Below are 24552 nucleotides of genomic sequence, written 5' to 3' on the forward strand. Positions count from 1 at the left end.
AGCCATATGTGAGGTTCGCTAATACAAAATGCCTGGAAGGAAACTAAGTTAATACATATGGTTTTACATTTACAAATGAAGACTCATCAATCATCAAAGACCCGGAATGAACACTGCCGAGACATACAAAAGAACTTAAGGGAGATAGCTGTTTTCATTTGTGTATCATCCCTTCAACACAAGCAACGAGAAGAGGCGTGTGTATTTCCTGGACTTGATCTGGGGTATGCAACACATTTTACAAAGGGATTAAAGGGCCCAAGATCTCTTAGCCAAGACTATGTTATGCCAATTTCACATTACAGACAACTTATGTTGTGAAGTCTGCAAAAGAATATTACCCATGCATTATGCTAAGGCCGTAAATGGTACTGGAGGTTCTTTAAAAAATCATGAGACAAAGCAGCACACTCTAGAATGGAACCCTGTGGCTACACTCCAATCACTGCATGGTTTCCCTTTCCAGGAGAAAGAAAACCACTCCATGGTTTCCCTTTCAGACTCCACCACCTCACATTTCTGATCAGAGAAGACATTAACAAGAGAGCTTTTTAAAAAATTCTATGATTAACAAAAGTGAAAGAGGAAACAGAAACTTCCCATGTTTTTTCAATGTTGGCAGTATCTTCTTAGGATCTCAAAATCAAAGTTTCTTTCCCTTCCAATTTTGACCTTTTCTATTTGGCAGACGTTGATTTTTTTTTTTTTTTTTTCCTCCCCAGCCTGTTTCTAATGGAGCTTGAAATTAACATGGCTTTTTGTTTACCTCCTAATTTGCGTGCCGCCATCATCAATGTTGTCAGCACAGTTCTGGGAATAGGGTTTGTTTACTGCTTCTGTTGAGCAAGCAAATAGAGAAATACAGAGAAGACTGTTCTGCTCATCCCATCTCAGTCCAGATTCCCCCTCTGTTCACAGAAATGGCCTTCATCAAGCAGCCAATGACCTTCTCAGGTCCAAGCGCCAACAGCCATCTTCAAGTGCTTGTCCTCAGTGACATTTCTGGGCTGTCTTTGACCTAGCTGAGTATAGCCTGACCCCTTCCACTCCTTGTTACCAGGTGACCCAGAAATGGAACCTTTCCCCAGGTATCTCCATTCTTCAAAGGAGCCCTTGCAGGCTTTCTGGGTTCTTACCTCTTCCCCTACTCCTTTGTGAGGTTACCTATTTTTGAGTTTTCAGATGTACACACTCTCTCTATATATAGGTGACATCCTGTTCTACCTGCATACCTCTGATGCTGTCTTGGCCTTTTCATCTGGACTCATGTCTGTGCTTTCTGACCCTATCAATTCCAGTTTGGGAGAGGGGGAAGTGATATTTCTCTCCCCAGAAAGTGCTGTTAAAACTTCACAGCGAATCTTGGAAATGGAGTTTGGGTTTTGTTTTTTAAATTCTTCATGGTTTTTTTGATCCCATACTTTTGTCCGTTATTCAGCTTCTGTGGATTGACGGCCAACGTCCACCTTTTCACAAAGAGTTCTACCATCAGTAAACATATTTGGGAAGTGGAAGAACCTTCTTAATTTATACTTTACCTGTGAAAAGGTATTGTTTTAAAAAACTCACTATTTAATGATTTTCCAAAGTAAAATCCACTGCTGCTAAGTACGTTGACAATATTGTACAACCACCACCACTGTCCATTTCCAGAATTTTTTCGCCATCCCGAATAGAAACTCTGTACTCATTGAATGACAGTCTCCATTGTCCCTAAGCCCCCAGCCACAGGTAACCGCCAGTCCACTTCCTATCTCTGTGAATTTGCCTATTCTAAGTACCTCATATAAATGCAATCATATGTATCTGCTCTTTCACATCTGACTTGTTTCCATTGGCATGATGTTTTCAAGGTTCATTCACATTCTAGCATTTGTCAGAATTCCACTCCTTTTGATGATTGCATGATACTCTATTACATACACATCACATTCTGTTTATCCATTCGTGTGCTGATGCACGTTCGGGTGGTTTCTACCTTTCTGCTATTGTGAATAATGCTGTGAATATGAATGTACAAGGATCAGTGTAAGTCCCTGCTTTCAACCGAAGGACCCTCTTTTGCTTTGCAATCTTCTCAACTTCATCCAGGAATAATATCCAGCAAGGTCTCAATGATTCATTTATCCCCGTCTGTGACTTGGGTTTGGATAGTGCTCCAAGTCACCTGTTGGGACTTCAGGTCCATGCTTGACTTTTCTTTGCCTGCTCTGTTTCTGGGTTCCTGACAGGAACTTAACTGACTTCTATTAGGAAAAGAAGATCTAAAATTTCTCAGGACGCAGAATCTACAACAGCAACCTCACACTGTCTTCAGGGCACCCTCCCCTTATAGAAGATTTAGCTGCGATTCCATTCCCATGTGACCACGTGAGCAAGAACTGGGCAAAGTGACATAATCAGATGTGTTGTGTGGCAAATCCTAAACCTTCCCTGTCGGTGATCTGCTCCATCCTGTCTGGCCCCTTGTCCCGTGGCTGGAGCGTGGCTATGACAGCTAGAGTTCTATCCCTGGAATAAGAGGGCGGGGGGGGGAGGACGCCTGGGTGGCTCAGTTGGTTGGACGACTGCCTTCGGCTCAGGTCATGATCCTGGAGTCCTGGGATCAAGTCCCACATCGGGCTCCCAGCTCCATGGGGAGTCTGCTTCTCCCTCTGATTTCCCCTCGCTCATGCTCTCTCTCACTACCTCTCTCTCAATAAATAAGTAAAAATCTTAAAAAAAAAAAAAAAAAAAAAAGCTTTAAAGAGGGCAGGGGGGGAGAGCAGGTCCCAAAGCTGGAAGTAGCCCAAGTCCTTGAGAACCCCTGGGGGGTAAAAAAAAAAACCACCACCACAGTCCTGCTCTGTCTACCTCTGCAATTTTAAATGAGAAGCGAAAAAAATTCTCTTTTGTCTCAGCCACTGCTATTTTGAGTCTCTGTTTACTGCAGCCAGTCTGAACCCTTACGAATTGAGAACCCATATCAGGAACTTAATTTCAGTCCCACGCTGCTGATGAATTTTCTTACGCCTTTTCTTGCTAGATTAAAGCAAGGTCCCTGATCCTCCGATCTTGTTCTAAGTCTCAGATACCTCCTGTTTATACTTGGAATTGACCTATTCTCATTTACAAAGCTTTCAAAAAGCTTTCTTCTCTTTAACAGCCTCTGCTTTGCTTATTAAATTTTCTCAGTGGGGGGCAGGAAGGGTAAAATCCAGCCCCTCACCAAGCCCATATCCAACCTAGAAAATGATTAGGGCCTTGGATGTTAGAGAATTTTTAATTAAAAGCTTGGGAACATTGTTCCTCGAGTATTAATAAAGCCCGTAAAATGGAGCAGCAGCACGGCCTAACACGGCACGACAGACCGTTAGTGTCCTGGTCGGATGGCCCCTCTTCACAGAGCTGATGGGCTGTCACTGTACCTAACGGCTGCCAAGCACAGATAAATCTCACCTATACGTGACCCCCGTGGGCATCAATTAGAAATATGGACATCTAGGATGATGGCTCTCAAACTTTATTGTGCGTAAAAATCACTTGGGGGAGCTTGTCTGAAATGAGGATCCCTCCCTTCTGCTTGGGATTTAGATGGTCTGAAGCGGGGGCCACAAACCCGCCTGTTAAAAAGGACCCCAGATGCCTCTAAAGCACGTGATCTGTGGGCCACACGATGCAAAATTCCGCTCCCGAGGAGCTCACGAAGGCTGTAAAACGGCCACAAGTGGAGAGAGCTGACATCAGCTGCTGGAGGGGCCGGAGGACATTAACTGATGTCTCCTATGCTCCAGGGGCTCCGCTAGGCATTTTGCAGACGTCACCTTAGTTGATGCTTATGATAACCTGCATAGTTTTAACTATTAATAATGACTATTATTATTATCCTCCCTTTATAATAAGCAACCCGAGGCTCGGAGAAATTAAAGGACTTGCCTAAAGTTGCAAAGTAGCTTTGATGCTGGCCATGTGTGCGCTGGATATATCCTCTTTATTCCTCTAGTTTTGCTCGGCATCCCTCCCTATCATGCTCCGTAGTCCTAGGAGCTGACCTGCAGTGACTGCATCCCAGGGTCCTCTACCCTCCAGTTGGGCTGGGTCCTGCCAATGGGAGATGCTGGGAGACGACGGGGGCAGGTGGGCGGAGACTGAGGTCAGGGTATAGATCCCCCAGTCTCCCTCACTGCAGGCCATACCTCTCCTACCTGGGATTGTCTCTTTCCAAGTTCCTGTAACTGTTCCCTCTTCTTGCCCCTTTGGGGCTAGGGTTGGTAGCTGCTGTCCTTCCTCTTCTAATGAGGATGAAGTAGGACACTGACCTTTCCCTTTCCCTACAGCCTGCCCATGGCTTCGTAAATACAATTATTTCTTTATTAAATTCACTTTCAAATCATCCCAGTTGAGGGTTACATCTGTTTCCTGCCAGGAACCTGACTGATACAGTTCAATGACTCCAGAGTCTTCTACACCGCCTCCCTCCTTCCCCGGGGGGTGAGGACGATGACACCACGGATAATGGCAATAGTGACCATGTGGGCTACTGGCAAACAGGCACGCTGCGGTGCTGAGTGCTTCCCATAGACATTCTTACTTAATTTCCACAAGTACCCTAGGCATCAGGCCCTGTTCTGCCTTTGCACAGAGGAGGAAAATGCTGCTGAGTATGCTGAAGTCATGGAAGCCAGCGAAGCCAGCAGAGGGCGGTGTCTCGGGGCATGAATGATGTCCCCCCTTCTACCGGGTGTCAGCACCACCACGTTACTTTCCCCGCTAACTGTGCATGAGTTACAGTTATCAAATAAAGATGTTAAAAGAAAAGCCCGTGTCACTTATTTTTCAGACTTGAGTCTGAAAAAAGGCATTTCACTCCAAAAGGGAATAGGGTGCTGCGTGATCGTCTTCTTCCTTCCTAGTCGAACAAAACTCAGCGCAGACCCTTCCAGTGCACACGCTGTGGGCCGTGATGGTCGCCCCAGCACCCTCCGGGACTGTGGTCCTTGTATCCCTCAGCATCCTGCTTATCCCAGTGCTAGATAAATGATCAACAGACTCCGAAGATTACTGCTAAGATAAACCAGAATTCTAGGGTAAGATCTTTCTTGACTGCCAAATTATTTTTCTAGCCTTGAATGCAACTACTCCCTTACATAACCAGAAGCGTATAAAATCAAACTGTATTCATGATTAAGCCACACTCTTTGAATATGTCTTATGCTTATGACATACGGGCCTTTGCTTATGGAGTTCTCTTTGCTGAGAATTCCACTCCCTCTCAAAAATGCCAGAGAGACATCCCTTATCACCTTTGCTCAGCTCTTGGGTCTCTGATGACATTACTTCCATATTTATCATCTTGCCTTATCACAATTTATGCTCATGCTTCAGGAAAGTAGTTCTGCTCTTATCTGCGGAGCCCCTTCTATGCTGGGGACACTCCGTATGCTGGGGACACATCCCATGGAATGAAACAGACTCACTCCCTGCACTCACAGAATTTACTTTCTGGTGGCAGGCCCTACTGGAGGTATACTCAAAGAATCATTTTTGAAGGACAGAAATCTTTGAAGCTTCTCCTGCTCTCCTTCAGGAAAAGCGACTCTTTATCCTCCAGATGCTTGCTGTCACTTCCAGGAACAGGGATGGGAAGAAGCGCTAACATTTTGCCTGCGCTGTTTCTTCTGCTCAGAATTCTTGTCGTGTATCTATATGCCTCATCAGTTTCTTTTCATCCTTCCTCCCCAGCAACTGCCTCTCTGGTTAGAAAACAATCTCTCCCTCCTTTGTGGGCCCATTTCCTTTGGATAGTCTCCGTTAGTTCCACTTGGGGCTCAGTCCTAAGGATCGCTGGTTTACCTGCGTGTCTCTCTGGTGCTGGGTAGGAGGTTTTCAATATCGATTTTGCTTTGTTTCTAGCATGCTCATCCTCCTCCAGAGGCTGGGAAGCCAAAGTACTATATTTTCCAGACTCCTTTGCAGCTAGATTATAAGTTTGATCCATGACTCTATCTTGAGATTTTGATGGAGAAAGTGAGTTGGAGGCTGTATATCCCCAGTGGTGGGGACACTGCCTATTTGGGTCAGAGCTCCTAGAACAGCCATTACTCCAAGGCTCATCTCTGGATAACAGGTAAGGCGATGTGCTCTTAATTTCAATGATTTCCCTGGTACTCTCCTGAATCCATACCTTCCTCACTGAGGCAGAGAGAGTAACTGACCTTGCAAGGCCAGATGGGTGGTATTCTTTGGGAGTCATTTCTAGAATTCTCAGCTCTTCCAACAATTTTTAGAAGGATCTGCTTCCCTAATTAAATATTCTCTGCATCAAAAAGTTAGAGTAGCTTTTATCTCCTACTTTTGAGCCCTGACTGACATCCCTACCAGACCCTGTTGATGGCAGGGTCTCTACGTCTTATCTTTGTACCTTCCATGTCTAGAACAGTGCCTGCTGTCTAGTAGAAAGACTTTAAAGCATGTCAGTGTAAGTACTTTAAGAGCCCAAAAATGTGCTAAGTATTCTCTAACTATGAATCCATTTAATTCTCATAACTGTTCTCAGGTGGGACTAATTTGCCTCATGTTACAAACAGGCTTAGAGAGATTTAGTAAATTGCTCCAAGAATCTGACACAGGACCTGGTATCTGCCTCCAGATTTAAACCGAGCTTTTCAGTCCTCAAAATTCTTGTTCCTTTTACTGTGCCCCTGCCTTCTTATAAGATAAAGGTATTTCACATGAAAAGACAGAAAATATATGACTGATTGCCTTAGTGATTCACTGAAAACACTATCACAGGGCTGAGAAATTGGACTCTTGAGGGTGAGGATTACATCCTTAAAATAGTCTGTTTCTTACTGTGTATGAAGATACTGTAGGAAGTGGTCTATAGTGTTCCCTGGAATATTATCACATCCTCATGCCTTTGCAGTTATAGTCACCAGGTGGTCAACAGAATATTTTGGGGAAAACTAAGATATTGCTAGAGATACATACCAAAATTTTAATTTTCCCTTTATCAAGAGCCATTGATAACAAAGCCATTAACGAAACCATTTAAGAGATTCCTTCCTGTCACATGTCTTTTGTGGGATTTAAGGGAGACACTTTCTATCGTGAACATTTATGCACCCAAATTAGAAAGCCCATATAGAACATAAACCACGTTATGCTCCCGTATTGACATATTAATTAGTTCTGAAAACGGATGGTGTGCAGGTGTGAGAACAGCAGGGAGGAAAATTAGACAATCTCTTGGTAATTTGCTAGTTTACAAGTTGGGAGAGGTATTCTGGCTGTTCTTCACTTATATTTCTCCACTTGGCCAAATAGAAAACAACAACTGAGATGGCCATTATGGCATTGCTCCGTGATATTAAATGTGAGACCTGGTAATCTACTGGCAACCTGAAACTGCCAATGTTTATCAAGAAGTATGCGGAAATTGATGAATTCAGTCTCTTTCTATAGAAAGAGTGTTATATTGGGACCATTTGGGATTAGCAGACAGGATGTCTGCAGACAGGATTTCAAAGAGCTATATGATTCCTCCCCAAAGAATGTGGCGCTTAGGGATGGGATGAAGCAGAGAGGGCTAGCTAATACAGCTTCATCAGGAACCTCTCCTGTGACCTCATTTATTGCATTTTTTCCCTCACTCTGAAATAATTCACTCCCAGTTTCCATGATTAGATGGGAAGAACAAATGCTCTAATATATAAAGGCAAGCCCGGGTGACTGAAAATAAGACATGAACTCTGAGGTTCCTGAGTACTTGGAATCGATGTCGAAGCCTCTCAGCCCTGATTAAGTCTCCCAGAAGACGTTCGTTCCTCTTTTGGTTTTCTTAGTGGGATGATCTCTCTCCTCCCGCCTGTGACTAGGACCCTCCCTCTGTGCAGCTCTGCTTTTCTTAGCTCTCATCGTCTCTCTGTCCTGGGAGAGCCACCTTTTCAGCCGACTTCAAACAATCTCCTCCACGTTTTGAATCACAAGGTTTTTTCTCTAGTTCATTCCCTCTGACATCTACAACCAAATGCCCAACAGCGTGTCAATCATCTTTGCTTTTGTATCTTACTCTTATCTCAAATGTAATATGTCCAAAAGGCAATTAATGATCTTTCTTCTCTTCAGTGTTTTGTCTTTAGTACAACCCTATGGTGCTTTCTTATTTGGCCTTGAAATCAAGTGGCCTCCTCAATCTTATTTGCCTTACAAAGGGTTTGCTATATGCTATTTCTTCTTTATTCTTGAAATCACTACTCATTTACAAACATTCACCCTCTCATATCTGGATTGTTATTTTTAAAGATTTTATTTATTTATGAGAGAGAGAGAGAGAACCCCAAGCAGATTCCATGCTGATCATGGAGACAATATGGGGCTTGATCCTGTGACCCCGAGATCATGACATGACCAAAACCAAGAGTCAGACACTTAACCGACTGAGCCACCCAGGAACCCCTGGATTATTCTTTCTAAGTAATCTCTACAGCCAAAGTAGGGCTTCCGACAACCCTGAGATCAAGAGTCCCCTACCCTACCAACTGAGTTAGACAGGTGCCCCTCCAGATTATTTTAATAACCACTTAGAGTTCTCACCACAGTTCTGTGACTCCTTACAGAACTTATCGCCAATCCTTACTATTCATATCGCCAATCCTTACTATTCTTTAAACTGACTATATTCCCTATGCTGTGCTTTTCATCACCATGATTTATTTATCTTATAGCTGTAAGTTTGTACGTCATAATCCCATTCACTTATTTCATACTCTCTTCTCAGGCAACCACCAGTTTGTTCTCTGTGTTTATGAGTCTGTTTCTGGTTTTTGTTTTGTTTTTTAGATCCCATCTATAACTAAAATCCTATACCATACAGCCCAGTAATTCCACTGCTGGATTCACCCCCACCAAAACCAAAAACATGAATTCAAAAAAACATGCATCCCTCTGTTTATTGAAGCTTTATTTGAAAACTACCTAAGCGTCCACTGACCGATGAATGGATAAAGATGTGGTATATACACATACAATGGGATATTCCTCAGCCACAAAAAAAAATGAAATATTGCCATTTGCAACATGGATAAACCTAAAGAGTATTATGCTAAGTGAAATAAGTCAGTCCCTAATTAAGGCTCAGACCAAGTCTCAGCTCATGAATATTTGTGTGACTACATTTTCCTCACCTTTGCTCTGTTCTCCAAGCCCTTAGGGCCTTTGTAATGTTTAATGATATATTGTCCTTGCACATTCCTTAATGTGGGTTCGTCTTTTCTTCTTCATGTGAATATGTCTATGCCTCTCCCACAGTTGCTACTGCCCCCTGCCCCTTACGTGACTATCTCCCACTACAGCCTCTACTGAACCTTTTACAAAGTGGATGAACAGGTGGGACGTGCTCTATGTTTTTTTTAGCATATCAAATACAACATTTATGGTGGTGATTTTATCCAAAGTGTATACTTGGGGAAGTTGAGGTTCAGAAAGTTGAAATGACATGCCCAAGGAGGCACACCCAGGAGCCTGGTTCCAAGGCCAGGCCAGTGTCAAAACTCTTGGTCTTTCCAGACTCGACTCCCGGATGACCCACAGAATGAGCACAGGGAAAGCTCATTACCTTGGTGTGGTATTAAAGAACAATATTCCCCTATTACTACTAAGGGATCTTGTCCTTTCCTAAGATGACTGAACCAAACTGGGAAATAACCAGGAAAAGAAATATTTAGAATTTGCAACCACAAAGAATAGATTATACCACACAGATTACTCCTGGTGGTCACTTAGCAGTTATCTGGGATTCAGATGTGGCATATTGTTCTTGGACACATAGAGCCCAGCTGTGGAGGAGGAGCTGAGTCAAGGAGACTTCCTACAGACCACACGAGAGCAGCCACCCCTGCCGGGACTGACATCTCTGGGCTGGGGCAGGGGGTGGGGGGTGTGGACCAACTGACACCTCTGGGCTACGGAGTGGGGGTAGGGCAACAACCACTGAGAGGCTCACTCTGAGAACTGCAGGGCCAACATCAGAATGAAGAGCTCTAACTTCTCAGAGATTTCTGGTACCCTCTTCTTTTTGGTGTGATTTACCATCAAAATCTTGGGATAGGTGTGGAAGGGCCAAATTTCAAAAATAATAATCGTAATCACCACAATAAAGATACTGGCACTGCCAACTTATTTTTCTGCCTAATGATGTAAAAAGACAAGTAAACAGAAATTCTAGAACTAGTTAGCGTGACGTTGGGATGAAATTTTCCAGGAATGCAATGGATGTCACAAACTTTGCATATATATCGCAAGGTTTGCAACAGAGGAGTGAAAGCCTGTCGCATTACCTTTATCTCTCAGTCAGATCAAGACCATATCAAGGCTGGGAGCTTACGTTTATAAAAATTTCTTAAAAAAAAAAAAATCAACTCTTGGTGAGGATGTGGAACATCCAGAACTTCCATATGCTCCTGGAGGGTATGTTCATCGGTACAACCACTTTGAGACAATGGAAGGATAATCTTTCATTTTTAAAAAAATATTTTATTTATTTATTTGACAGAAAGAGATCACAAGTAGGCAGAGAGGCAGGCAGAAAGAGGGGGGAAGCAGGCTCCCCACTTGAGCAGGGAGCCTGATGCGGGGTTCGATCCCAGGACCCTGGGATCATGACCTGAGCTGAAGGCAGAGGCTTTAACCCACTGAGCCACCCAGGCACCCCAATGGAAGGATCTTCTAAGGCTGAGGAGTATGTACAGATGAACTGTGTCTCCCCTGCCTCCACACCCCAAATTCATATGTTGGAGGTTCAGATGCTCATCACCTCACAATGTGACCGTATTTGTTGATATGACCTTAAGGAAGTCACTAAGGCAAAATGAAGTCATGACGGTGAGCCCTAATCCAGTATGACTGATATCCTCATGCAGAGAGGAAATGTGGACACAGACACATACAGAAAGACCATGTGAAGACACCAAGAGAAGACAGCCATCCGCAAGCCAAGGCGAGAGGCTACAGAAGTAATCAACCCTACCGACGCTTCTACCTCAGACTTCCGGCTTCTGGAACTGTGAGAATATAAGGTTCTGTTTACGCCAGCTGGTCTGTGGCACTTGGGGATGGCAGCCCCAGCTGACCAAGGCATCAGACCTCCCCAGTGACTCAGCGGATCTACTTCTAATACGAACCAACTGAAACGTATGCTTTTATCACTTGAAGACATGTTAAATAATATTCAGAACATGCCTTTCTGCAGAGTAGTCTCAAACAAGAAACTACCCAAATGCCTGTGAACCGCAGAATACTTAAGGAAACTGTGAAGTGTTCACATGCTGAACAGTTTAGAGCATCGAGAATAAACAACCTAAAACTTCAGACAACAATGTGGACAAATTTCAAGGATAATGTTGAATGAAAGAGGTCAGACACAAAGAGCACATAATGAATGATTCTATTGAGAGAATGAGCAAAAACAGATGCTGCTGTTCTTTACTATCAGTATTTAGAAGAGAGTTCACCCTCTGGGGAGGTGGGAAGTAACTGGAAGGAAGCAGCCAGGAGGGCTTCTTGGATAGAAGTCATCTTCTGTTTCTTGGTGTGGGCGCTATTTCGTGGGTGTGCTCCATTTGTGAAAATTTAGTGACCTATACAGTTAAAAAAACATATATGTGTGTGTATGTAAAATTACATAGATACATATGTGTGTGTAGTGTGTACACGCACACATATGTAATTCAATGAAAATGTTTTAAGGCATTTTTAAGAAACAATTTTATTTATCTATTTGACAGAGAGAGAGACATAGCGAGAGAGGGAACACAAGCAGGGGGAGTAGGAGAGGAGAAGCAGGCCTCCCATGGAGCAGGGAGCCTGATGTGGGGCTCGATCCCAGGACCCTGGGACCATGACCCAAGCTGAGGGCAGATGCTTAACGACTGAGCCACCCAGGCGCCCCTCAATGGAAATGTTTTAGAAGGAGGTTTTCTATTAAGAAAGCTGGGCACGAGTCCATGACAGCCTAACCTGCCTCTGTGTGCTTTGGAGGTAGGGGAGAGAGAGGAAGGGCTGCTTCCTGATCCCAAGTCTCGCAAGGAGGCTTCAAGAGAACTCTTAACCTGGCGTGTGTCTCTGGGGACGAAGTGAGACATCTAACAAGCCAGTGCCTGTGGCTTGCTCACTGCTCTGGGGACAGACCAAACAAAAGATTCTGATGCTCGGGACAGTCTGTCCTTGTTTCTCAGGGCAAGGACTGCAGAATCCTTTCCCAGAGGCCAGATCTGGGCCATCCTGCAGGAGAGAGCTGGTGTGGAGGAGTTAAGACCTCTCCAAAATGGTACTTAAAAGGTGAAAACACCACTCCAGCTGAAAGGCTGATGCACTGCTGAAATGCTGTTGGTTGAAGAAAAATAGACTTGTGGAAGAACACTGATGCATTTTCTCTTGTCAAGGGAACTGCAAGTGAGCAATGGGGGTGGGGCGCGCTGGTGTCCAAAGAACCCCTAAGAACCCATCAAAGACCAAACACCTGCTAGGCCTCAAGAGTGAGAGTTGGCGCCTACCAGTATCTGTCATATAAGAACACTCCTGAGCCACATGCCCCCCCCTCACCTGGCTCTCATCAGGGAAAGGCTAGAGACCTCTCGGCAGCAAGGGAAGGGGTTCTATGGGACGCCAGGCAGAAGAATGTGGCCTGTTTTCCCATGTTCACACTGACAGAAAAACCATTACAATCTGAACTTGATGTCATGTCAGCCATCAGGCCACTGGGAAGCTGGGGCCCAAAGAAAGACCGTTAAAATCACAGAGGAATTTTCAAGGGGCTATACATTGATCTTATACTCACAAAACGTACACCCAGTGAATCCACTTGACTCCCAGTACTATACATCATTCTTGGGCTAGATCAACCCCACTTCTTCACTAGAGTACACCCGTGTTCAGCAGAAGGAGGAGTGGGGGTGTAGGGGGGGAGAACTGATACAGCCCTGAAATGTTTCACTCATCAGATCAGAAGACCTGATGTCAATAATCAAAACACAGATGCACGAGAAAGAGCAGGTTGGGGGCAGAGGCAGTATGTGAGTTCAACTTGGATGTGCTGTGTTGGTGGTGCCTCGGGGCTATTAAGGGAAAGACCTTCCTTGGGTAGCTGGGAATGACGGAAGGAAGTTTAGAAGCACTAGCTCTGATTAGAATAATCGATGTATAGACTCAGCTCAAGTCTGAGTCATGGGTAGATGTGTTTTCCCAAGGAGAATATTTGGAACTTTATTTTATGAGGAGTGAAGACCAGAGTAGCTTGTAAAGACACAGTGAAGAAGGTAAGAAAGGAAGAGTGATTTTCCCGAAGTGGAAGAGAGAGTGCCCTGAAGAGAATTGGGACCAACAGTGGCAGAATTCTACAGATGCAGAAAAAAGACATGGGAAGTATTCATTTAACACCAGAGGACTCCAGTGATCTTAGAGTGGTCATCTTGTGGAAAGAAGGTGGAGACCAAGCCAGGAAAGAGGAACTATGGAACCAATGGGACATGAGAACATCTAGACAATCCATAGACTATTCTAGAAATCTGGTGACACGTGAAAAGAGGGCAAAAGTTGAAACACAGAAGAGGTTAAAGGGAATGGATTCTTACTCCTTGTGTGCCATGGACTTCTTTTTAACTTATGCCACACTAAGAAAGAATCACCAAATTAGAATTGTAAGTCGTAAGTCAGCCTGAAGGCTTTTTTTTTCTTAAAATATTTTAGTTATTTATTTGACAAGAGAGATCACAAGTAGGCAGAGAGGCAGGCAGAGGGAGAGGGGGAAGCAGACTACCCGCTGAGCAGACAGCCCGATGCGGGGCTCGATCCCAGGACCCTGAGAGTATGACCTGAGCCAAAGGTAGAGGCTCAACCCATGGAGCCACCCAGATGCCCTGGCCCGATGGCTCTTGGTGGAAGCTGTGGCATGGGGAAAGATAGTTAAAATCACAGAGGAATTTTCAAGGTGTTATAAATTCATATTTATCTCGCAGTCTAGGGAAGCCTATGGATTCCTTCTCAAGAATCTATTTAAATGCAAAAAGGAAAATATAGAAGATTACAAAATAAATAACATACTGAAAAACAGCTATCAAAATAGTTTTTAAAAAGTTATTGATGGAACAATGCATGCCTTTTTTTTTAAATCAAGGCATTTAAGAATAGGATTTATTGGCAGAAATAGTTAACTTTTATAATTTGACAGTAGTGATGAGTGCAAATGATGTTTCAAGAATTCTTCAACAAGTCTTATGTGATTAAGAATTACTTGTGATTCTAGTGACAAATCACATAAACTGCTAAGAATATTGAGGTTTTGTTATATTCATGATAGAAAGAAATGTTAAATTTCAGTAAAAAGTTGACTAAATAAAGTATGTCCTATATATAATATATATTCTGTACAATATTATCAACACATATATCTGAATTCTTTGGTCCCACTAAATTCTGTCCATGGTTCCCTTCCAGGTGGGAGGGATCCAGAAATCTTAGGTTCAGAGCATTTAGGTAAGAGAAAGAGGTGGTTTATTACTTTCATTTTTTTTTCAAGATTTATTTATTTGCGAGACAGAGAGAGAGAGCGAGAAATCCTTAAGCAGATTCCCATATGAGCATGGAGCCCAACACAGGCTTGATCTCACTACCCTGAGATCATGATCTGAGTCAAAATCAAGAGTCAATGCTCAACTGACTGCACCACCCAGGTGCCTCTTGTTTTTAATTAAAGGACAGAAAAACTATTTTTGGAGAGTGAAGCCTCAGAACCTTCCTCTGGCAGTATGACAGTATAAGGCAATAGTATAGGAGTAGACTTTGTAACTAGACTCCTTGAGTTTAAATCTTGGTCCTGTTGAACAGCTGTGTGACCTTAATTACACAAGTGATTTAGCCCTGTAACTTCTTTATGCCTCAGTTTCCTTATATGTAAAATGGGGATGACGGTGGTAACCCACCTCATAGGTTGTAAGGGTGAACTTTAGCTGTGATTCTCTTGACCACTGTCACTCACTCAATATCCCTAGCCACAAGGGAGGGACACCTTCAGTTCCGTGAAGGTGCCACATTCTTGCCAGACCATGAGTATACAGTGTTTCTCTGTCTGAAAGTCTCCCCTCACCTTTTCTTCACATTGCTGACTCCTCCTCATCCAGTGAGACTCAGCTTAAATACTACCTCCTCAGAAATGCTTTCCCAGAAGCCCCTGCGGAAAGAGGCTTTCTGCCATTATTCTCTATGATGAGCTCCATAGTGGCTGGACTTGTGTCTGTCTTGATCCCCTCTACAGCCCTGTGCTTCTCATGAATCATCTTCACATGAGCCACTGGATAGGGAGCAACTAACGAGACCTGGGCTATATTCGCACTTGTGAACAGTGCTTTGACTTTCAGTGTGGTGCGGATTTTATTAAGACCATTCTCAGACTTGGGACGCCTGGGTGGCTCAGTGGGTTAAAGACCATTCTCAGACTTGTTTTGGAGGTGCTGGAAAGCCAAACACACTGCCTACGGTAATATGTCTGCGAGGTAGCATTTAGTCTTTTTTCAAACTTTAGGAGGATTCCCCTCTCTGATCTAGACCAAATAAAGCAACACAGGAACATCGAATTCTGGGCCATGCTAGGACTGTTCAGACTCCCGTCGTCCGTAGACTGCACAGGGGGAAATCCACAGGCAATGTGGCGACAAAGCTGGTATCTGTGATCAGTTATTTCTAGGCAACACAAGTGATGGACGAGACAACCCTCATCTAGCATTCAGGAACCTGACTTCTGATTCTGATTTTGCATGTTTAACTGGGTGATCTTAAGCATCTTAAGCAGGTCAACCTCTTGAAGCCTTAATTTTTTACATCCTATAAGGCAATTTAAAAAATGTCTGCTGTGGCAGAGACTGCAGCTACCAAGCAAAATCCATTTGTCCCTTCTCCCTGAACACAAGGCTAGACGACAATTCCAAATTTCCCTCGAGGTTCATATGGTTATGTGATTAAGCTCTCGCCAACAGAATGTAAGCACCAGTGTTGCTTGTAAACCTGTGTTTACTCGGTCAAGGCCCTTTACCTCCAGGTTGGAATGGCAGGGACTGGAGCAAACTCAAAAATGGCTTATCCAAGGTAGCAGAGCGGCTGTCAGTCTGGGTCCCTAAATGACTGTGTAAAATAGACATTCTCAGATCTACAACCTTCGGCGAGGATTGTTAAATCAGACAGAATTAAGCCACTAGCTTTTCAGAATATATTTGTTACAGCAGCTCATGTATTTGTGACTAATATGCACATCCTATTTACTTTATAAAATTGTGGGAGAGAGAGTAGTTCTAATGTATAGGAAAGACCTTTGAGAGGCAGCGAAGGCTCTGGAAGTTTGTCATGATTATTTTTTTCCTAGCCTTATTGAGATGTAGCTGTACGTTTAAGGAATACAATATAAGCAACACTATACGTTTAAGGTAAACAATGTAACAATTTGATACACATATATATTGCAAATCGTCATTGCTATTAACAGAGAAAAGTGCATATTAGAGTGCCTGACACATAGTAGATATTTATTTGTTGAATGAATGAACATCTTGCTGATAAAAAGGCCGAGATTAAAAAAAAAAAAAATTCTTTTCACACAGCAGTATTGGCAAAATATTTGTTTGGCCAGGGAGAACCTTTAATTGATTCACCCGAGCTCATATAAGTAAAGCAAAACTAGATATAAGCTTCTTTCAAGAAAATTCTTGTTTTACTTTATAATACTTTTTCCATCAAAATAAATAATAAAATATTAAATAACATTTTGAAAAAAGGAAAAGAGACCCTTAATCTCTCCATCCAAACACACTGCCTTCTAACTACATGCATGCCTATTTTTTATAGATGTAAATCTGTTTCTTCTTCTCATTTTCAAAATAAATTTTCATTTGTCCTTGGTAAGGAAAACACAGGCTTGGTAATTTTCCAGAAGCGATTCCAACAACAACAACAACAAAAACCACCTAATACTTCTAACAGTTCCAATTTAATTTTGCCAAGGGGTTCCATTCTTATTAAAAAGTATACCAGGGAGAGGAGGTGATTTTCCTAAGAAAGTATGTGGGGGTGTTAATTCTCACTACAATTAGGGTGATCAAGATTACAAATGTCACAATCGCTCCACTTGCGATTTAAGAGCTATCTTGAGGCCCTTACTAAAGTTACATGGAGGGCAAATGTGTGGATACGGACCTTTTTCAAGGATATACATGAATTCAACAAACATTTATTGAGTTCCCAAGATATGTTAAGCAGAATATGGACGATAAAACACAGGCTCTACCCTTGAAAAGGTTAAGGCAGGGATGAGAGACGCGAAGACATACTGTGGTGAGCTCGGAGGAGGGGTGAGGCCTGGGGCAGGAGCTGGAGGCAATGAGACAGGAAGGACATGGGGCTGGGAGTTAGGCCGGTGAAGGGGCAGAACGTGGTCCAGGCTCCCCAAGCACGTGGACCAGAATGAATGGAAGCAAGAAAAAGCACCATACTCTTGGGAATGCAAATTATTCTTCCCGCTAGACGTTAACAGAGCACACTGCTGGTGAATGGGTAAGAATGGAGGACCAAGGGAGGGCAGATCATGAGGCCGATCGTGGATCAGCTTCCCTGGGGCAGTGATGGTGCTCGTTCAGGGCCACCGGGGACAGCATCCGGCAAATAGGCATTCCATCTGTATTTGTGGAATGAATTAACCCACATTGTGCTACACAGCTGACCCATCACTGGTCACCGGGACTGGCCGCTGGTTACAAAGGAAGAGCACACACAGCTGCGAAGGGCAGCCATTCCTTTCTCTCTGGAGACTGCAGCCGTGATGGAGCCCTGTGCCCTGCTGGCTGAGCTACGTGACCCCCACTTGCTGCTTGGCTCAGGGGTGCTGTTTTACTCCTTGTGGTGCTGAACTGCTAAATAGCAGAGTCAGAAACACTGAACCCTAGTCTGAGACATGCCCCCTTCCCTCTATTTTATTCTTTCATGGCATCCAGAATCCCGCACAGGTAGCCCCTCGGGACAAGTTTGCAAATGCAATGTGGAAGTGCCACTTCCAATTCCTAATCCTACAGGCAGAGATTCGGGCTGGCTGGGGAGAGATGTAGGGGAGCTGGGCAGAGAATGGGGCTAAGACGAAAGGTGGTACAGTCTTCTACTCATTTCTCCATCCTTGATTCTAGTCTTCTCTATGGTTCGAAACTACTTTTAGTTGCAACTGAGCCTCCGTGATGTAGAAGTAACAGAAGCCTTACCAGAAGTACCAGAAACCTTCCAGGGAGATTAATGGATTAATAACCCAGATCTAGCAATACTGAATAATTTGGAGGCAAAACAGATTTGACTCACAGCAGCCCAGCAGGGTGGCTTACTTTGGAAACATTCTGCCACCGCTCCGCTGGGCACACCACGAATGCACTGTGCAGGCTGACTGCACGGGGCGGGGGGAGCTCGTGGATTCAGCTGCTGAAGAGTGATGTGAAATTAAAGAGAGAATGAAATGTGTGATCTTATTTAATCACACCTGGTGCTTCAATTTCTCAGTAACAGCACCCTGCTCCACTGTGTCAAAGTGGTATGTGTGTGTGTGTGTGTGTGTGTGAATTACAGCTAGAGGATGGATTTACTCTTTGATGCCTGCCCATCCATTGTGAGGGATCTAATATGCAAATGCAAATGAGATTTTCTCGTAAAGAATTTGAGAGTAATTATCCTTGGGCCTTGACTGGCATAAAACTACTTTAACTGAGGGGTAAGCAGTGAAATGTCACCTCCTGAAAGAGGCCAAAACCTCAGGGTCTCAGGCTGGGGGTGGCTTGGGGAAGATGATGTATTTTAATACCCAAAGAACATTCCGGGTCCCACTCTTTTCCTGCCCTGATTGCTGAATGTGTGTTTTGTGTTGCTTCGGATTTCCAGGAGGGTGACAGGTACCAAGAAGAGAGCAAATGAGCCATTCTAGCTTACTTAGGAACGTATGTTCATGAGTTTAAAAGTTCATAAATTTGTGCTGGAACCGGTATGTAGGGAGATGACCTCTTCTTCTCTGGCCCTCCACTAAGGTACTGCTACTTCAGGATTGTTGTGGATTTATAAGGAGTATCCAATGCAATGTCTTTCTGTAGGGACCTGTGCGTGATTCCCTGGCTAGTCAGATACTTTATGGCAAGGAAGCTCTGAAGGATAGCAAGGTGCCTCCTCAATGTAAAAATTGTTACTGTAATTAAGTGTTCCATGTTCTGCATTTTCCGGGGTGAAGGGGGGGTTGTCTACTACATGATTCTATTTAGCAGCAGAAAATAAATGCTGCTTAACACTGTCAGCTTTACATCACACTCACAGTGAGGCAAATACAAAATGAGAACCAGACAACAGCTATTTTGATCCCTTCCAGGGAGTAACTAGCCAGGTTGGCCTGCAAACATGGACATCAGTGGTCCCCAAGGATGCCCTGCTAGTTTAGGGAAAACCTGTTTGAAAAGCTTGACTCAGTGAAAGGAATTACATAGGGAACACACTCGTGGGCTGCCCAGAATTCTGACATACTCAAGTTTCTGAACATCGGGCTTTCAATAAATATTTTTAAAATAGTCTATTAAAAATAATTCTTTACTGCTGGAGACCCAGGTAACTGAAAGTCCTCTTGGCTTCTCTCTTGCTTCTGAAAATCCCGGGTTGGTTAGCCATCTTGGGAGCACCTAGATCACAGTCTTTTGAGATCTTCTGAATCTCATCTGAAACCAGAGGCCTCTTGAAGGCAGAAAACCTGGCTCATTCATCTTTGTCACTCATTTTCGAAGTGTATGACGAAGTACCTCCATGCCATTGGTATTCAATAAACAGGTGTGAATTGGACCATTCATCACTGTAGGTCATATTATTCTGGAAAGTAATTAGTTATTTCCCAGGATCTGAGCAAACAATGGGTAAATGTCAGAGGAAGTGGACTTGGGAGGAGGGATGGCAGACAATCCGATGAAGTTATATTGAAACTAATTCTCTGGTATTAGAAAAGATCTACGGAATGGACGCTTTATCATCATTCAATGAGAATCTATAAAAATAAAATGCTGATTCAGAATGAAGGCCCATCCGTTTTGCTATGTGGCATATTTCCTTGGCCTACTGAAAATCTTAAGGCGTCTTTAGTTCAAGGCCCCCACCTTTCATTGGCAGGAGGGCAGGCAAATCTGACCAGCAGGGGTGGGCCGGGGCAATATCTATGGGGTTTCATCAAGATTCTGACTTCTATTCAAAAAACACATCTTCAACTTGAAAAGCTGTGAACATCAGGGATGTCTCTCTTTTTTTTTTTTTTTTTTTAAAGATTTTTATTTATTTATTTGAGAGAGAGAATGAGAGAGAGAGAGAGAGAGAGAGAGAGAGCACACATGAGCATGAGAAGATGGAGGGTCAGAGGGAGAAGCAGACTCCCCACCAAGCAGGGAGCCTGATGCGGGACTCGATCCCAGGACTCCAGGATATGACCTGAGCTGAAGGCAGTTGCTTAACCAACTGAGCCACCCAGGCGCCCCAAGGGATGTCTCTTAAGGTTGGCCAGATCTATGTTCATTTTTTTAAAAAATATTTCATTTGTTTGAGATAAACAGAGAGAAGGCATGTGACACAAGCCGGGGGAGGGTCAGAGGGAGAGGGAGAAGCAGGCTCCCCTCTGAGTGGGACTCCATCCCAGGAGCCCAGCATCATGACCTGAGCTGAAGGTAGACACTTAAATAATGAGCCACCTTGTCACCTGTATGTTCAATTTTTAATATGTAGACCAAGAGTGACACATTTTCATCCGTTTAGAGTCTTTTAGATACCATATATTTATAAGCAAATCTATAATAATGTAACAGGTTATTAGCTATTCCCAAAGATATCTTGGCTTCAAGAACAAGTTGGTCTGCTCTCTTCAGCCTCTTTTTAGTAGATATTACAATGGATATGACCATGTTCTCTCTCTAATTTTTAACCCCTTCAGAACTTGCCCTAACTTTAGACTAACACCCAAATCCTGGTCATCGTGGTTTACACAGCTCTGCAAAGTGTGTTGCTCCCCCATCTTGGGTCACTACCGACCTTCCTGACTGTGCCTTTATGCTAATTACTTTAGTTTGACAAGTTATTCCCAGCCCCTGGGCTCTTTCTGCTGGATCTGACTCTATTGTACTGCAGTTCTCCTGGTTTCTTTGTTTAACTTGTTTATTAATTGGGGTTCCTATTATTGGTCACTTAAGAAACCCTTCCCCTAGTGCCAGTCTGGGTTCCCTCCTTTTCACTATTATACAGTAACTTCTTTCCAACTGTCACTTAATAGTGTTTCATGCAGGGGCACCTGGGTGGCTCAGTCATTGGGTGTCTCTGCCTTAGGCTTGAGTCATGATCCCAAGTCCTGGGATCAAGCCCCACATACTCCCTGCTTGTATTCCCTCTCTCGCCATCTCTCTCGCTCCATCAAATAAGTAAATAAAATCTAAAAAAATAGTTTTTCATGCAATTCTTTAATGTCCATGTTCCATTTTACATTTTAAGTGTCATGACAGCAGTGAAAAGATGTCTTATTCATTGCTGTATCTTTGGCACCTGGCCCAGCACATAATAGGTGCTCAATAAATACTTGGTGAATGATTGGATGTATCTTTCAGCTTGAGTCGACTGTAGATTTGAAGCATCAGGCATTGTGATGTACTGGACAGTGAGCAGACTGGACTCCATTCGGCTTCTGTCTTTAACAGCAAGAGGGATAAGTCACTCTTGGTGTTTTCCATTTGACTCTTCATTCAATTTTGTTTTTGACTTTTGTCTATATGTCAAAATAACCCGTGGCTACTTGGGTTTGCATTCTGTTGTACAGCTGCATGAATTTGCTAACCATAACTGTAGATGGATATTGAGCTTGTTGCTATGCTTTGGTTATTACTTGCCTTTTCCTGTGGGCTGACTCACTTCGTCTGACATCTAGGGGAACAGTTCTTCCTATGGAGGATGGGGATCTGAAGCCAACTGCGTAACCAGGAGGTGGAGGGGCTCACTGATAAGGAATAGTGTGGAACATGCAGTGTGGGGAAGAAATGCACACAAGCTCAACCCACAATCCCAGTGAAGGCGGGACGTTTTCTCTAACCCAAATGTTACCAGTGTGGCCATTCCTAAAAAAAAAAAAAAAAAAAAAAGGAAAAACATCGTGGAGATAGGCAGGATGTTGCCTCAACTCCTGTCAGTTCTATCCAACTCAGATGGACAGACATTTCATGTGACATAATAGAAGAAGCCATGCTCAGCCATGCTCAGTACTTCCTCGGTGGGCCGGGGAAGTGAACCCAAGATATGAAGAGGTGGGTCTTGATGGAAGAACTCCCAGATGTGGAGGAAATGCTGAATAAGGCAAAATCCTACCACTGGGTCTCGACATAAGGCTGGTTCCTCTCCATGGTCCTCCAGCTGGAAAACAGGACTTAGTATCTAGAGACATACCATGCAATCCTCAAGGGACGAGGGCCTGGGGATGCAGAGAAGTCACCTACGGCACCATTGAAGAGTGAGCCATCAAACAGGTCCCAACCCAGAACACAAAGTGTTCCACAATCAAATTATAAACACAATATGAACATCAGGAACTAAACATATGCATAAAAGAGAAAAAGATAGCATCCTTGAGAAAAGATTTGCCACAAGACAAAGACAAAAGTTTAATAGTAACTACTTTGTATTCTCAAAGTAATTACTCAACACTCCAAGTTGCTATAAGAGAGGTAATGAGGCAACAAACAGAGATAAAAAAGGGATTTTATGAAAAGAATACAAGCAACCAAATAATTCCATCGCAGAACTTAAAACTGCATGAAAAGCAGTAAAGAGCAGAATCACTCCTGAATTAAATGGAATTAGCTTAGTGAAATAGGGTGGTTCTCAAACCTACCTAAAAAGGGTGGGGGGAGGGACACTTAAAATATACATTCCTAGGGTGAAATAGAGCCGATTTTGAGTCAGTGGGCCTTGGGTGAAGCTATGAAACCTATAATTACAAAAATTCCCTGAAGTGGATCCGAAACTCAATCTGATTCTGAAACTATTAAGGTGAGTGCAAATTGAAGACAATCACCCAGAGTTCAGAGGGAAAAAACAAAATCCGAGTGGAATGAAGAAAGAGAAACAGATGGACTAGAATCACAGGCCAGAGTGTCTGTAGCAGATGCCTAATGCGAGTAAATGAGGAAGCAGTCAGAACCAATGCAACAGAACCAACCTCAAAATTGCATATTGAAGGGCACCTGGGTGGCTCAGTGAGTTAAGTGTCCGACACTTGACTTTGGCTCAGGTCATGGTCTCAGCGGTTGGGAGACTGAGCCCTGATGTCAGGCTCCACGCAGGGCAAGGGCTGCTTAAGATGCCCCTTCCTCCTTTCCCTTTGCCCCTCTCCCTTGCAAAGAAGAAGTTAAAGAAGAAGAAGAGGGGGAGGCAGAGGAAGAGGGGGAGAAGAAGAAGAAAAAGAGGGGGAGGAGGAGACGAAGAAAGGTATATTGAAGGAAATTTCCCTGAAACGAAAAAATTTGTCCAGTTTAAAAGGTTTTCACTGTGGACTTCATGAAAATATTTTGATCCACTGCATATTAAGTCTAAAAAGAATCTTTCCCAAATCCAGGAAAAAGAAATAAATGCCATATAAAAGAAAAAGATGTCGGGGGAATTTGTCTATGTAGTTTACAGGGATGATGCTTGGCTATGATTCCCCAATTTTATTATCTGCCCAAGCTGCTGTCAGTGCCAAGTGAAAGGAACAAGAAGACATTTTTGGCTGGGAAAAGGTTCTAGAACACTGATGCTGTCTATGGTAACTGAGATTAACCAGCAGCACGGAAAACGGGCAATGCAGACCCTGCTAAATAGCACTATTCCTATGAAGAATGTAAACACTGTCATTCTTGAAACAAGAGGTCCAATCCATGAGAATCAATGATTTAGCTACTGCAGACTGGGAGAACAGTCTCAGAGAACAGCAGAACCTGGGTGGGAGGGGTACAGGGCCTGCGGAGCTGGAGGAAGGAGCCCCTGGTCATCTTCCATTCGTGTACAGCGGTGTGTCAACAGACACTGCTTCATTCTGGACAGTAATAACTTGAGAAACACAGGTTTAGAATGTGGGTTTTAAACATCACTGTTATTCAAACATTCATCAGAAACTATCAGAGGGACTTAGGACCATAGCTTCCAAATCCCTGGAGTGTGACGGGGAAGAGGAAATGAACCAAAGAAAACCTCAGATCACAGAGCAAAACCGGCCCCCACTTAAAAAAAAAAAGAAGAGGGAAACAAAGACAACAACAACAGAAAGTCCAATGTAAACTACGACAACATAAGAAATAGCTAAATAATCAGTTTTCATAGATATACATGTTTACGAAAGTCTGAAAGTATTCGCATCAAAATGTTGATGGTCATTTCTGCCTGGTGGGTTTAGAGTAACTTTTCTTTATTTTTGTATAACTAAATTTTTTAAAAAAAATTCTGGCAATGATTACAAATTACGTATGTGATTGA

At 43.4% G+C, this 24552-nt stretch overlaps 1 protein-coding gene across 6 annotated transcripts in view; it reads right to left on the reverse strand.

Annotated features, from left to right (window-relative positions):
• Positions 1–24552, reverse strand: part of SAMD12 (sterile alpha motif domain containing 12) — a 389251-nt gene that overhangs the window by 105304 nt on the left and 259395 nt on the right. Inside the window, exon 5 of one of the 6 annotated variants that reach the window (XM_045078072.1) lies at positions 21529–21740. The exons of the other annotated variants lie outside the window; for them this stretch is intronic. Coding sequence (XP_044934007.1) covers positions 21577–21740 — 164 coding nt within the window. The 3' untranslated portion in view covers positions 21529–21576. Of the gene's footprint in view, positions 1–21528; positions 21741–24552 lie in introns of those variants that run through there. 6 annotated transcript variants of the gene reach the window in all.

This window comes from Mustela putorius, unplaced genomic scaffold (assembly GCF_011764305.1).
Source record: "Mustela putorius furo isolate JIRA1106 unplaced genomic scaffold, ASM1176430v1.1 tig00000228_pilon_pilon_pilon, whole genome shotgun sequence".
NCBI classification, from domain to species: domain Eukaryota; kingdom Metazoa; phylum Chordata; class Mammalia; order Carnivora; family Mustelidae; genus Mustela; species Mustela putorius.